The sequence below is a fragment of the Piliocolobus tephrosceles genome, chromosome 6 (genome assembly GCF_002776525.5).
Source record: "Piliocolobus tephrosceles isolate RC106 chromosome 6, ASM277652v3, whole genome shotgun sequence".
NCBI lineage: Eukaryota > Metazoa > Chordata > Mammalia > Primates > Cercopithecidae > Piliocolobus > Piliocolobus tephrosceles.
This window is the reverse complement of record NC_045439.1, coordinates 4,553,782-4,569,613: the sequence shown is the minus strand read 5'-3', so window position 1 is coordinate 4,569,613 and position 15,832 is coordinate 4,553,782. Positions and strand designations below refer to the sequence as shown.

At 45.5% G+C, this 15,832-nt stretch overlaps 1 protein-coding gene across 1 annotated transcript in view; it reads left to right on the top strand.

Moving 5' to 3' along the window:
• Positions 1-15,832, top strand: part of DYNC1H1 (dynein cytoplasmic 1 heavy chain 1) — an 82,981-nt gene that overhangs the window by 26,679 nt on the left and 40,470 nt on the right. Inside the window, exons 11-24 of the mRNA XM_026455276.2 lie at positions 3,329-3,475; positions 5,984-6,124; positions 6,488-6,664; positions 6,801-6,911; positions 6,996-7,115; positions 8,990-9,229; positions 11,692-11,847; positions 11,988-12,101; positions 12,354-12,464; positions 12,544-12,753; positions 12,935-13,081; positions 13,933-14,099; positions 14,188-14,361; positions 15,608-15,773. Of these exons, the coding sequence (XP_026311061.1) occupies positions 3,329-3,475; positions 5,984-6,124; positions 6,488-6,664; positions 6,801-6,911; positions 6,996-7,115; positions 8,990-9,229; positions 11,692-11,847; positions 11,988-12,101; positions 12,354-12,464; positions 12,544-12,753; positions 12,935-13,081; positions 13,933-14,099; positions 14,188-14,361; positions 15,608-15,773 (2,181 nt within the window). The remainder of the gene's footprint in view (positions 1-3,328; positions 3,476-5,983; positions 6,125-6,487; positions 6,665-6,800; positions 6,912-6,995; positions 7,116-8,989; positions 9,230-11,691; positions 11,848-11,987; positions 12,102-12,353; positions 12,465-12,543; positions 12,754-12,934; positions 13,082-13,932; positions 14,100-14,187; positions 14,362-15,607; positions 15,774-15,832) is intronic.

Sequence of the window (15,832 nt, the reverse complement as noted above, 5' to 3'; positions counted from 1 at the left end):
CACAACTGAATACTTCTGTCAGCTAGCACTGTGTAAGTAGGCCCTATCTGCTGCTGTTGGTCGTGGTTACAAAGGAATCCACCTTACAGTAAGTGTTTGTAGTATTTGTGTTATATTCACCAATAAAAAGGCCTCACAAAACAGTAAAAACTTTGATCTGGGAGAAACAGTTGGCTTTGTTTCCCTACCTTTACCTTTTTATTTTTTTCCCTTACACTTGAAAAATGTTTTCATTTTTGAATATTTCTATTTTTACCTTTGACTATTACTATTATTGGATATTCATCCCCAGAGCATACTTTTTAGAATACCAAGTCCCCGAGAAGCAAATGAGTGTTTCTGAGTTGATACAATTGCAGTCATGCACTGCATAATGACATTTCAGTCAACGACAGACCACATATACAGTGGTGGTCCTGAAGATTACGATACCATATTTTTACTGTCCCTTTTCTTTTTTTTTTCCTGAGACGGAGTCTGGCTCTGTCGCCCAGGCTGGAGTGCAGTGGCCGGATCTCAGCTCACTGCAAGCTCCGCCTCCCGGGTTTACACCATTCTCCTGCCTCAGCCTCCCGTTACTGTCCCTTTTCTATGTTGAAATGTGTTTAGATACACAGATACTTACCAGTGTGTTCCAGTTGCCTGCAGTATTCAGTACAGTAACATGCTGTGCCGATTTGCAGCCCACGAGCGATTGGCCGTGCCATGTAGCCTAGGTGGGCAGTCGACTCTGTCATCTCGACTTGTGTAGGTACATGCTGTGGAGTTTGCACAGTGACAGAATCGCCTAACCGTGATTCTCAGAATGTGTCCCTGTTGTTCAGCAGCACATGACTGTCTAGTGGAGACTAAGTGGGAATTCTTGTTTAGCTGAAAGCACTGGCAGGTGGCACAGACCTACCTGACCTTGGTCAACCTAAGTCATTGCCCGACAACTGATAACCTGACTTGTATCGCTGCTTCAGTGGTGCTAGTTTCTCCGGTCTCAAGGTCGTGATATTGAGACATCGTCATATACTTATGTCTCATCAGATGAAGGTTCATTGAGTACCTGTTATCCTTAGAGGACTTTCATTATCCTTAGAGGACTCACTGGTTTCTTTTCATAAGCAAAAAGTGCCTCTTCTTAAAGAGCACTTTGCAGACGTTTCACTCCTTTTCCAGTAAGTTTGAGTTAGGAGCTTTTACCTTGTAGCAGAGCAGTATTAACATGTAGTGGGTTCACCTGGGAAACAAAGAGGCTGGCTGTGGGGCCAACCTTGTGGATGCGGGTCACACTGAGTGTGGGAGAAGGTGTTGTGTAATATGCTGAGGCGGCCACCTCAGTGGAGAAATGGAAAGACTCAATTTTAAGCGAATGTGAAATCAGAGAATGCTGTAATAAATAAATGCCTTAAGAGTATTCAAAATATGCTTCCATATTTCAAAATATAAAATGTAACATGACAGGAGATTTTGCGCTTGACATTGTGTCTGGGAAGGAAGGGCCAGACCTTGGAACCTTTGGAAGCTGCTGTCACAGGTCTTGCAAGGTTAGGCCTAGGCTTTGGTCTAAAAGGAACATTTAAAAAGTTGCCCTGTAAAGTTACTTGGTGTCATTGACCAATTGCATTCCTGCATCGTTGCCTGGATAACAGAGGATGTGTTTCAGCCCTGAGATGTTCGAGTTGAAGAGCTCAGTTTTCACTGAGCCTCTGTCTATTTTTCCAGTTATCCCTGAATTTTCTATGTATTCTGTTTTTGAGGAAGTGAGGTGTGCTCAGTTTTTTAATCTAACAACTAGTTTTGGGGGCTTGCCCACATCTCTGGGGTTTGAATGGGGATTGTATCCCATTTTACTGTCTTTTAGGTTTACATTTACCACGTTTCTCTTCTCTGCTCCCCTTGCCCACTGGGGACTCCTCTTTGGCTCCTTGAAGTTTGCTGCTTAGAGCTGGAAGTGCAGCAGGCAGGTGACCATGCTGCAAGCTCTTTCTGGACCTCTGGCAAAGGAAGTGGTCGGTGAAGGCCATTGTTACCTTGGGCTCTGCCAGAGTGGGGTGGATTCGGTATCTGCTGTCCACAGCTCGCCACTAGAATCCGAATACTTTGCCAGTGCACTAATCTCTTTGGAGATAAAATTCATTAGTGTGTCACTAAATGTTAATTTTCTTTTGCAGAAAATACAGTACCGTGTCTTAATTAATTATTAATATTTAAAATATTTCATTCCTTAACTCTCCTTCATTTGCTTTGCCCACAGCCTATTCAGTTCCTTTTTTGGCAGGATTCTACAAAATGTGTCTCATCCGCTACTGAGATTGTTCAGTCTCTGATGTATTTGTATTGATTTGTTTCTGGTGGTAGCTTGTCCTGAAATGTGTGTAGAAAGCAAGTGTTATATGATAAAATTGTTGTGTAGTGCGTGCTGTGTAGAGTTCAGAGGAAACCAGACTCAGTGACTAACGATGCCAGAAAATGCGAGTGACCAGCCATGGTTCAGACGGCAGTGGTGGCCTCTTAGACTTCTATTGCCCTAATATTCCGTTTTATTGGGAACCCATTTTTCCACCTGGTCTTTCTTGACAGGGTTTTTTTCTATTTTAAACAGTTTCTAAATAAAATTCTGTATTTCAAGAGTAAAAAAAAAAAAACCACACACACACAAATTAGCTGGGCATGGTGGTGCATGCCTGTAGTCCCAGCTTCTTGGGAGGCTGAGGCAGGAGAATGGCTTGAACCTGGAGGCGGAGCTTGCAGTGAGCCGAGATGGTGCCACTGCACTCCAGCCTGGCGACAGAGTGAGACTCCGTCTCAAAAAAAAAAACAAAAACAAAAACAAAACAAAAATTAGCTGGGTGTGATGGTGCATGCCTGTGGTCCCAACTACTTGAGGGGCTGAGGCAGGAGGATTGCTTGAGCCCCGAATGTCAAGTGAGCCATGTCGCCACAACACTCTAGCCTGGGTGACAGAGTGAGACCCTATCTCAAGCAAACAAAACCAAAGGACTTGGCATGGTGGCTCACGCCTGTAATCCCAACACTTTGGGAGGCTAAGGCTGGTGGATCACCTGAGATCAGGAGTTTGAGACCAGCCTGACCAACATGCTGAAACCCATCTCTACTAAAAATGTATAATTAGCTGGGCGTGGTGGCACATGCCCATAATCCCAGCTACTTGGGAGGCTTAGGAGAATCACTTGAACCCCGGAGATGGAGGTTGCAGTGAGCCAAGGTTGCACCATTGCCCTGCAGCCTGGGCAATAAGAGTGAAACTCTGTCTTAAAACAAAGAAAGAAATTGTATTGAGATAGATTGCTGAGTAAAAAATAAAACCTTTCTTTCACAGAATGTCGTTCATGAGCTAAGAATAACCAATCAGGTAATCTACTTGAATCCGCCAATTGAAGAGTGCAGATACAAGCTGTATCAGGAAATGTTTGCCTGGAAGATGGTTGTACTGTCCCTACCCAGGATCCAGAGTCAGAGGTACCAGGTAAGCCTTCGGTGACTTGAAGCACACGCCTCTGACCAGGCTTCTCATGGGCTCGTGATAACACTTCTTCATGGTGCTTCTTTAAATAAGCTCTTGATGTTGTTTACAAACTCCAGACATCCCAGGGGAAAGTTAGGGAGGCTTTTTGTACCCTGACCTTTTTTTCCAACTAGTTACTTGGCATTTGTAGCTTGGTCTCAGTAGTCTCTTTGAACTTCTGTCCATGAGCTTCTTTGGGAATCTCAATTCCTGCTTCTCCCTCTCCTCCCCACCCCCCACTTTTTATTAGGGGAATTTTAAAACATACACAAAAGTCGAGGGAATCAAGAGTTCCCAACCACACAGCTTTATCAATATGTGGCCAATGTTATTTTCTTCCCTACCTCTCCACCCCCACCAGATTATCTTAAAGCAAATCTCAGATATAATGTACTCTTGGTAAATTTTTAGAGCAAAAGGAAAGCTCAAAAGACCATTTAGTCCCCAGTGTCATTTCTAAACAGAACCAGTGGCTTTCAAATAAAAAGATGGTACAACTTCTGCTATTGCAGACTCTTCCAGAATTTAGTGATCTTGTTAAGACATTATCCCTTTTCTTAACTTTGAACATAAACTCAGATCTTTTAGGATTTTTTTTGAGGTAGTTAATTGCCTATGGCTACAATCATGGTAGTGTTTCACCTAATGCTGGTCACTGTCCAGCTAATCAGAACCAAGCTCTGGGTATTGGCTTCTGCCGTTCAAGGAGTCCACATACAATCCTTAGCGTCTTTCTCATCATGCTTCTGTTTTTAACCAGCCTTGTTTCTATTTGCATCATTCTCTTGCTTATCTCCAAATTTAACAAACTAAAGCCAGCAGTCTCCTTGTTCCCTAGAGCCCATCCCCTCACTCTTGTTCAGCTGTTCTTCCCTCTCTTCTGGGTCTTCTTTCAGTACCTAAACGGGACCCCATGTCCCCTGCAATCTTCATAAGGAAGCTCCCTTCTCAGGCACTCATCCAGCCTCCTCCAGCACTGCTCTGTGTGGTCACCCGCGGTCCCACCCTGCTGACTAGTGGGCTTCCCTGTCCTTGCCTCACCTCTTAACTGCAGGATTTGATGGAGGCTGCCTCCTGCGTGATGCACTGGACCCTTCAGAACACCGTGCCTCCTGGTTCTCCTCCCACTTCAGTGGCTAGTTTCCTTTATTGGTTCCTCTTTTGCCTTCCCCTTAAACTCCCTCTAAATGTTCCATTCCCTCTCCACTCCTATGCACTGTCTTTGTGGTCTCATCTAGTCTTATTGACTTTAAATGCCACCTGCAAGCTGCCAGCTCTGTGTTCGTATCTCCAGCTGACCTTTCTCCCGACTCCAGGCTTGTCTGGCCAGCTGCCAGCATGGCATCTCCACTTGGCTGTCTGGGAGTGGCGTCACACTGAGCACCTCTTGAGCCCTACCTCCCCAAGTTTGATCTTCCCTCAGTCTTTCACTTCCCATCCTTCAGCTCATTCAGGCCAAAAATTGTGGGATTGTCCTTGACGCCCATTGTGTGTCTCTTGAAAATGAATGCTGAGCTGTTTCACTGAACCCACTCCGTACAAGGTACCATCACTTCTCACTTGAATTATTAATGTTCCGTCCTATCTCTTCTCTCTGCCTTTGCCTCCCTAAAATCTGTTTTTAACACAGCAGCCAAAGCAAGTCTTAGATTCTAAGTCAATCCTGACACTCTTTTCAGAGCCCTTGAATGACTTCCTATCTCACTTATCATGAAAACCAAAGCCCCAGCGGCTTGCTGGGCCCCGTGTAATGTGCTGCTTATTGTTTCTGTGACTTCAGCTGCTGCTGCTGCTTCCTTCACTGGCTCTGCCCCGTCACACTGCAGTCTTGCTGGTCCTCAAACATGCTGGTAGACTCTTGCCCCCACGCCTTCACATTTGTTGATCTCAACTCAGAATCCTTGGTGGCAAATATTCACAACTTACCCCTCCCCTCTTCCTGGTTTCTCGCAACTTTCCCCTTCTCATCGAGGCCTTTCCTGACCTCACTATTGAAAATGCAGCCTTCCCCGTGCTGCGCCCACACTCCCTCTCCTCCACAATCTTGCTCCATAGTTCTATCTCACCACCTGACATTCTGGCTGTTTTGCTTATTCCCTAATCGCATCTCTCTTCCCATAGAGTGTAAGTAAGCAGGGATTTTTTTTATCTGCTTTTTGTACCTAGAATAGTGTCTGGCACATAACAGGCACTCAGATAGTTAAAATGAGCAAATGGCTTCGTGCACTCTTCAGCTGTTTTTGCATTGCCACATTTCTCTGTTGTCGTTAATGTGTCTTGTATTGGTTTGATGAGTTAAATGTAAGTAGGCTTTCTGGTTACTTGTGGCCAGGGTAAGTGGTTGTTACCCCTTAAATGCCATTTTGGCCATGAGCTTTTTTTCAGTTCATTTTAATTAAGTAAAAGGTGACACTTAGATTACCACTTTCATATACACTACTTGCATTCATTTCGGCTTTGGTTGGCTAGGTGGGTGTACATTACGAATTGACTGAGGAAGAGAAATTCTATCGGAATGCTTTAACACGGATGCCTGATGGCCCTGTTGCCCTGGAAGAGTCGTATTCTGCTGTCATGGGCATTGTAACTGAAGTTGAGCAATATGTCAAGGTAAGAAACTCCTAATTTCATTCAAATATGCATATGGTCTGTTCTAGACGCTTAAGAGTACAAGATATAAAGAACATGGAGCTAAAAGGTCTTGACTGTATGTATGGTTTGCTAGATTCTATTTGCTCTTTCAAAGCAGAGAGTAAATGATAGGATACATCTTTTGGTGTTTTAACCATGACATTCGAGAATAGTAAGTTTTATTCTTTTTTGATATGAAAATTCTGAGAATCTCGAGTGAGAATTTCTCTAACAGTGGTGAAAGACATGAACCTTCTTAATGGAAAATGTGAACATAAGAGGTGCTAGTGTTCTACAAAATGAAAACTCAAACTATTATTTAACTGTGTTCTTCATTTGCAGGTTTGGCTTCAGTATCAGTGTTTATGGGATATGCAAGCTGAAAACATCTATAACAGACTTGGAGAAGATCTCAACAAATGGCAGGCTCTCCTGGTCCAAATAAGGAAGGCCAGAGGAACCTTTGACAATGCAGAAACCAAGAAAGAGTTTGGACCAGTAGTTATAGATTATGGCAAGGTGAGCCCTGCTGTCTGGTTGAAAGGTATCAAGGGTAGTGTAAAAGCAGTATTTCCGTTAGACTGATACTCATTTGAAGGATAAACATGCCAGGAGGAAAGAGCTGATGATGTGTTGTGTGCTGTTTCACCCTCAGGTACAATCTAAGGTGAACTTGAAATATGACTCTTGGCATAAGGAGGTTCTTAGCAAATTTGGGCAGATGCTAGGATCCAACATGACGGAATTCCATTCCCAGATCTCAAAGGTGAGGACGTAAGATTCTGCCTCTGTAACCAGTCTACTGGTAAACCCCAACTCTGTGATGAAATGCTCCCCTCTCTCTGAACAGTCCCGCCAAGAGTTGGAGCAGCACTCAGTAGACACGGCCAGCACCTCCGATGCAGTGACCTTCATCACCTACGTACAGTCTTTGAAACGGAAGATCAAGCAGTTTGAGAAGCAAGTTGAGGTGAGCTCTATGAATATTTAAAACTTTTCAGCTAGGTGCCGTGGCTCACACCTGTAATCCCAGCACTTTGGGAGGCCGAGGCGGGCGAATCACAAGGTCAGGAGATCAAGACCATCCTGGCTAACACGGTAAAACCCCATCTCTACTAAAAATATAAAAAATTAGCCAGGGCTGGGCGCGGTGGCTCAAGCCTGTAATCCCAGCACTTTGGGAGGCCGAGACGGGCGGATCACGAGGTCAGGAGATCGAGACCATCCTGGCTAACACGGTGAAACCCCGTCTCTACGAAAAAATACAAAAAACTAGCCGGGCGAGGTGGCGGGCGCCTGTAGTCCCAGCTACTTGGAAGCTGAGGCAGGAGAATGGCATAAACCCGGGAGGCGGAGCTTGCAGTGAGCTGAGAACCAGCCACTGCACTCCAGCCTGGGCGACAGAGCAAGACTGTCTCCAAAAAAATAAATAAAAATAAAAAAATCACACTAGATCTCTAGTTTAATTTGGCTTCTATAGTGTTTTGCGTTCTGAGAGAATGACCTGACTCAACCCTTAAGGCACTCTTTTCTTAGTATGGCCCACAGATCATCTCTATGACAACAGCCTGATGTGCTTGTTAAAACTCAGTGCAGGCCAGGCGCATTGGCTCACGCCTGTGATCCCAGCACTTTGGGAGTCTGAGGTGGGCAGATCACCTGAAGTCAGGAGTTTGAGACCAGCCTGGCCAATATAGTAAAACCCCATCTCTACTAAAGATATACAAAAAATTACCTGAGTGTGGTGGCACGTGCCTGTAGTCCCAGCTACTCGGGAGGCTGAGGCAGGAGAATTGCTTGAAGCTGGGAGGTGGAGGTTGCAGTGAGCCGAGATCGTGCCACTGCACTCGAGCCTGGGTAATAGAGCAAGACTCCATCTCAAAAAGCTAAATAAATAATGAAAAACTCAGCGCAGATACTTGGCATCTAGGTTTTTCTGTTTTTTGTTGTTGTTGTTTTCTGAGATGGATTCTCGCTCTGTCACCTAGGTTGGGGTACAGTGGTGCAATCTCGGCTCACTGCAACCTCTGCCTCCCAGGTTCAAGCAATTCTCCTGCCTCAGCCTCCCAAGTAGCTGGGATTACAGGCGCCCACCACCATGTCCCACTAATTTTTGTATTTTTAGTAGAGATGCAGTTTTTCCACGTTGGCCAGGGTGGTCTCGAACTCCTGGCCTCAGGTGATCTGCCCACCTTGACCTCCCAAAGTGCTGGGATTACAGGCGTGAGCCACCATGCCCGGCCAAGTATCCTTTTAATAACTTGGAATAAAGGGTGAAGCCCAGCTCTACCTTGCTTTGTATCCTGTCTGGGGCCATCCGATACAGTGGAGTGCAGCACCCAGACTAGCTGCAGTGGGCTCTCAGAGGAAGTTGCCCTCTGGCCACGATGTCTTAGGATGAATGGTTTTAGGAGAAGAGCACATGTATTGATCTTGTGTGTTTTGCTTTGTTTGAGGCAGCATCTCACCTGTCACCCAGGCTGGAGTGCAGTGGCAGGATCCTAGCTCACTGTAACCTCAATCTCCCGGGCTCAAACAATCCTCCCACCTCAGCCTCTTGAGTAGCTGGGGTTACAGATACATGCCACCATGCCCGGCTGATTGTTTTCTTTTTAAGTAGAGACGACGTCCTGCCATGTTGCCCAGGCTGGTCTTAAACTGGACTCGAGCAATCCGCCCACCTCAGCCTCCCAAAGTGCTGGGATTACAGGCGAGAACCACTGTGTCCGGCCAATCTTGCATGTTTTATAACTATCAAGTGCCTTCTCTTTCGTGGGGCTCTAATTAATAATTTCTATCATTGTTATAGAAGAAAAAATTTGATTTATTTGTTAACTCTCAAAGCTCTACCGCAATGGCCAGCGCTTACTGGAAAAGCAAAGATTCCAGTTCCCACCTTCCTGGCTTTATATTGACAACATCGAGGGAGAGTGGGGAGCCTTCAATGACATCATGCGGCGAAAGGACTCTGCCATTCAGCAGCAGGTGGCAAACCTGCAAATGAAGATTGTCCAGGAGGATCGGGCCGTGGAAAGCCGCACCACCGACCTGCTGACCGACTGGGAGAAGACCAAGCCTGTCACGGTAAGTCCCGCCTGTTGAGGACCCAGGAGACTCCTCACCCAGCAGTGTGGTTTGGTGACTTTCTTTCAAGCCTAAAAGTCCTTGCTGTGACTGAGCTTTCCAGTACTGAAGCCTCTTTTCCTTTTTGTAGTTAAAAAAGCAGATGGAGATAGTAAATGTGAAAATAGGAAGCCCAACTTAGACTTCTTTTTACCCAGAATGGTATTCAGGAGCTGGTTTTAAGGGTTAAAGTTTTTCTGTTCTTAGATCATTCGTTCTCTTACGTAGATATGCACAGAAATTAGAAATAATTTCCTGTAGACAAAGGCCAAGCTTCCCACTGCTGCTGCTGGTTAATTTGATTTTGGATGGATGGTCTCTGTTTTTGCTAGTGCTGCTGGTGGATTGTAGGGAGGCAGGTTCTATTGCCATCGTTACCATAGCCATTAAACCTGCCACCACTCAGAAACTGCCACATCCACTCTTCTTCATGCATTCAAGTATTTATTGAGCATTGACTGTGTTCCAGGCATTGTTCTAGGTCGTGGAGGTATAGCAGTGAGTGAACAGGACAAGAGCCTCCTACCTTCATGGAATCACGCTCAGTGGGAGAGAGAAAAAATGAGCCAGAAGAGACAGGCAAGGCAGGTGGTGGTGCTGCTGCGACAGAAGCAGATGAGAGGGCGCTGGCTTGGTGGCTACTGCTGTGCCTGGGAGGGTGGTGTGGAAGGGGGCTGGCAACTTGTGCTGATAGCGGAGGTGATAGTAGGCGACAGTGTGTTTGGTTTACTGGGAGTGGAATTCAAAATTGTATGTATTTTGTGTTCTGCTCCCTTTGTTACTTGTATTGGTTGTTTCCTAAAGGCGCATGAAATTATCTGGAGAGCATGTAAATGCAAATGCCTGGGCCCTCTCCTCTCTACATGCTGGTCCAGTTGGGTTATCGTGGGTCCCAGGCGAGTGGTTTGTTTTCTTTCTAATTTTCAAATTTTTAAATTTTTATTTAGGGAATATAAGCATAGAAAAGACAAATGGAAAAGATGTGAACATATTTTGAATATTAATCTGTTTTTCTCATTTGGGGATGTAAGTTTCCTATCGTAGGCCTAATGACAGATTGAGCCTTCCACAAAGATCTGCTGGTGAATGTCCCATCCTGCCCGCTTCCCTGCTGCTGGGCCCCTCCTTGCGGGTTCTACTGTGTGCTTAGTTTTTAATTTTGATTTGATGGTCTCTGCTTTTGCCAGTGCTGCTGTTACTGCTAGGTTATGAGTGCTTGCTCCAGTGGAGGAGTTGAGTAGTAATAGCAAGATTCTGGTCATGAAAATTTGAATATTTCATGTCACCTCACCTTGGTGCCAGTAATGTGTTAGAGTTAAAAATTTCTTTTTTTTTTTTTTTTGAAACGGACTCTTACTCTGTCGCCCAGGCTGGAGTGCAGTGGCGTGATTTCAGCTCACTGCAAGCCCCACCTCCTGGGTTCACACCATTCTCCTGACTCAGCCTCCCGAGTAGCTGGGACTACAGGCGCCTGCCACCACCCCTGGCAAATTTTTTGTATTTTTTAGTAGAGACAGGATTTCACTGTGTTAGCCAGGATGGTCTCGATCTCCTGACCTCGTGATCCACCCACCTCGGCCTCCCAAAGTGCTGGGATTACAGGCGTGAGCCACTGCACCCGGCAAAAAATTTTTTTTGAGGCAGAGTCTCACTATGTCGTCCAGGCTGGAGTGCAGTGATGTGGTCATAGCTCATTGAAGCCTCTGTTTCCTGGGATCAAGCGTTGTAGCTGGGACTACAGGCGTGCCCCACCATACCCAGCTTACTGTTTATTTTTAGTAGAGATGAAGTCCCAGGCTGGTCTGAAACTCCTGAACTCAAGCAGTCTCCCTGCCTTCGCCTCCCAGAGTGATAGGATTACAGGTGTGAGCCACCGCGTCCAGCCTCAGTAAAATATTTTTTGATATCTTGCCTTAGTAGAAAACAGCAATATTTCGTACACCTCTCAACAGTTATTAAAATGAAAAGGAAGTGTGCCAACGGTAGTGTTAATGCTGAAGTAGAGTCTGTTTCTGGTGATTTCTCATTCTTCTCTCAGCTGGGTGACTGATGGAACAAGTGTGTCCTCTGGGGAGGATGTGGCTGGCAGGCCCCGGAGCTTTGTCCTCTTGTATCACTGGGGATGTGCACTTGAGACTGAGTCTGTGCTGCCTCTTCTCCCACCTTCCAGGGTACTGAGTAAGACAATGGCTAAATCAAGAGATGCTCCACCATTCTATTTTATGTAAAATATTGATGTAAAAATTAAATTCACTGCTGTACACGCATCCAAAGTGGACATCTTGTTGAATGTTTCCTTATGAAAATGTGTGCAAAGAATCTGAAATGTCCAGAAGCCCTGCGGGCTCCGTGCACCATCTTAAAGCCTAAATGCTCATCTCTCCTGAGACGTTGTGCTCCAACTCTCTGTGCTCTGCTTTCAGGGCAATCTTCGCCCAGAAGAGGCACTTCAGGCTCTCACCATATATGAAGGGAAGTTTGGTAGGCTGAAGGACGACAGAGAGAAGTGTGCAAAGGCCAAGGAGGCTCTGGAATTGACAGATACTGGGCTTCTCAGTGGCAGTGAAGAGCGTGTGCAGGTATGAACCATTGGGGAGGGGTGGAGAGTCCCGCTCCCCACCCGGACTCTGCCATTGACTTTGTTCATCTCCGGGGCCCTGCCAGATTCTGGGGCCATTTCTGTTTCCAAAGTCAACTGCTTTACTACTGTCAATCACAGGTGGCCTTAGAAGAATTACAGGACCTCAAAGGCGTTTGGTCAGAACTTTCTAAGGTTTGGGAGCAAATCGATCAGATGAAGGAGCAACCCTGGGTTTCAGTACAGCCTCGAAAGGTATATCTCATGAAATCGGTGTTTGTGTATGTCTATGTTAACAGTTACAGACCTTATTTAGGAACGTGACAAGCCAAGTTTGTGTATTTGTATTGTGCGTTCATAAGATGTCACTTAATGTCCTGCATGTCATTTACATTATTCGTCATTTACATATTGTAAAACTTATTTGGAAACCATTTTTTAAAGAAGTATTTCACCATTTAAAGAAATGCTGGCAAGCTAAATAGCATCTCATGTTTCTCTCGACAGCTTCGACAAAATTTGGATGCCCTCCTGAACCAGCTGAAAAGCTTCCCTGCCCGGTTGCGACAGTATGCGTCCTATGAGTTTGTTCAGAGGCTTCTGAAAGGTTACATGAAGGTAGGTAGCCAGTGTCGCACGGTGATGAGTGTCCATCAGAAATGCACCTGCACAGACACTTCGTTTACTTTCTCCACAGATAAACATGCTGGTGATTGAACTGAAATCCGAAGCACTTAAAGACCGCCATTGGAAACAGCTCATGAAAAGGCTTCATGTTAATTGGGTTGTTTCTGAGCTAACCCTTGGCCAAATCTGGGATGTTGACTTGCAGAAAAATGAAGCTATTGTCAAGGATGTACTGCTTGTGGCACAAGGGGAGATGGCTTTGGAAGAATTTTTGAAGCAGGCAAGTAGTAAGACTGAACGGCTGCTTTTACGTTGTGTTCCGGGCTGTTACATAGATCTGAGCTATGTAAAAATGGAGCCTTGTCATCTGTGGTCCTTTTGGTTCTCATAGTGCTTGGTCCCTTGTGCAACTAGTGGATGCCCGCATATTGATAACATGCGTCTTTCTGGTTTGAATTCAGATAAGAGAAGTGTGGAATACTTATGAACTGGACTTGGTTAACTATCAGAACAAGTGCCGCTTGATCCGCGGCTGGGATGACCTCTTCAACAAGGTCAAAGAGCACATCAACAGCGTCTCGGCCATGAAGCTCTCTCCATATTACAAGGTGCTGTCGCGGGGGAAGGAAGCTTGCCCTCCCCACCAGTGGTCTCCCACACTTCCACTGCAATACCTTTTCACTGACCGTTACTAGGTACCTGTTTTTTATTTTATTTTTTGAGACAGGGTCTCACTCTGTCTTCCATGCTGGAGTGCAGTGGTACGATCACAGCTCACTGCTGCAGCCTTGACTTCCTGGGCTCAAGTGATCCTCCCACCTCAGCCTCCAGGTAGTTGGGACCACAGGCACACGCCACCATGCTGGGCTAACTTTTTATTTTTTTGTAGAGATAGTATCTCACTATATTGCCCAGGCTGGTCTCAAACTCATGGGCTTAAGAAGTCTTCCTGCATCAGCCTCCTGAAGTGCCAGGATTACAGGTGTGAGTCACCACAGCCAGCCAATACTTGTTTTTTTGTTTGCTTGCTTTTTTTTTTTTTTTTTTTTTTTTGAGGTAGAGTCTCGCTCTCACCCAGGCTGGAGTGCAATGGCACCGTCTCGGCTCACTGCAACCTCCGCGTCCGAGTTGAAGTGATTCTCCTGCCTCAGCCTCCCAAGTAGCTGGGATTACAGCTACGCACCACCATACCTGGCTAATTTTTACATTTTCGGTCGAGACAGGGTTTCACCATGTTGGCCAGGCTAGTCTCAAACTCCTGACCTCAAGTGATCCACCCGCCTCGGCCTCCCAAAATGCTGGGATTATAGGCGTGAGCCACCCGCACCCGTCTACTTGTTTTTTACAATGTGAATGAGATTACTTCGTAAGATCCTGATCTACATTTTTCAGTGAGTTTTGGCATATCTGTGAGTAACAGGGTTAGCAGTTTACCTCTGCCCTCTTGTCTGTCCACCAGGTTTTTGAAGAGGATGCACTCAGCTGGGAAGATAAGCTGAACAGGATCATGGCTCTCTTTGATGTGTGGATTGATGTGCAGAGGCGGTGGGTCTACCTGGAAGGTATCTTCACAGGCAGTGCAGATATCAAGCACCTGCTGCCAGTGGAAACCCAGCGGTTTCAGAGGTATGGCCTCCAGCCAGAGAGCCAAATTTGCCAGCAGCTGGTAACTACTCTACACAAAAGCTGACGCATGTTTTAATTTCATTTGTAGCATCAGCACTGAGTTCTTGGCTCTAATGAAAAAAGTGTCCAAGTCTCCCCTTGTTATGGATGTTCTGAATATCCAGGGAGTACAGAGGTCTCTGGAAAGATTGGCCGACCTGCTAGGAAAGATCCAGAAAGCATTGGGAGAATATCTGGAAAGAGAGCGGTCATCTTTCCCCAGGTAAGATCCTTGCTTTGACTTGGCCTGGAGTCAAGCTGAATTTCAGTTGTGCATTTTTCCAGCTATCTTCTTTCCCTTCTGGGCCTCTGTTAGTTTTGACATCAAGGATTTTGTTAGCCAATAATACATACAGTGATTACCATTCCCTTCCCTGTCATGCAGTGATTACTAATTGTACCTACCTTGGATTTTTTAAATCGTCCTACCTTGGATTTCCTAAATCCTTAATTTAACTATCATCTACCCTCCAAGGCAGCTTGCATTGCATCTCTTCAGTGTTTATCTCTGGCAGTTTTCTTTTCTTTCTTTTTTTTTTTTTTTTGGAGATGGAGTCTTGCTCTGTCGCCCAGGATGGAGCGCATGGTGCAATCTCAGCTCACTGCAACCTCCTCCTACCAGGGTCAAGTGATTCTCTTGCCTCTGCTTCCTGAGTAGCTGGGATTACAGGTGCCCGCCACCACACCCAACTAATTTTTGTATTTTTAGTAGAGATGGGGTTTCGCCATGTTGATCAGACTTGTCTGGAACTCCTGACTTCAGGTGATTTGCTCGCCTCGGCCTCCCAAAGTGCTGGGATTACAGGCATGAGCCACCGCACCCAGCCTCTGACAGTTTTCTGAGTGGCATCTTTTCCTTTCAGAATAGTATGCTTAGGCTGAATTGGACAGATTTTTTTTAAAAAATTAGTTAATAGGCTGGGCGTGGTGGCTCACACCTGTAATTTCAGCACTTTGGGAGGCTGAGGCGGGCAGATCACCTGAGGTCAGGAGTTTAGGATCAGCCTGGACAACATGGTGAAACCCTGTCTCTATAAAAATACAAAAGTTAGCCAGGCATGATGGCAGCTGCCTGTAATCCCAGGTACTCGGGAGGCTGTGGCGGGAGAATCGCTTGAATCCGGGAGGCAGAGGTTGTAGTGAGCCGAGATTGCACCACTGCACTCCAGCCAGGGTGACAGAGCAAGACTCCATCTCAAAAAAAAAAGAGAGTTAATAAAGTGACTTACTAAGGCAGATGACATGAAATTATTTGCATTCATTGAATTCCTCTTACTTCAAGATCTTGTTAGGTAAGTGTGTGTCTTTTGCCGAGGACTGGAAGAAATTTCGATGTGATTTGAATTTGGGCTGGAGATTGCCACCACCAGCCACATCTTCTTTCCCTTCCTGCAGTTTGAAATTTTGCCTTGATTCACCTTATATGTGTATATCATATTTTAGCAACTTGAGTGTTATTTTAATTTTAGATTCTATTTTGTGGGTGATGAAGATTTGCTTGAAATCATTGGAAACAGCAAGAATGTCGCTAAATTACAGAAACATTTCAAGAAGATGTTTGCTGGAGTTTCGAGCATCATCCTGAACGAGGATAACTCTGTTGTTTTGGGTATTTCATCTCGGGAAGGAGAGGAGGTAAATTTCTGTTTGCAACTTTTTTTTTTTTTTTTTTTTGAGACGGAGTCTCACTCTGC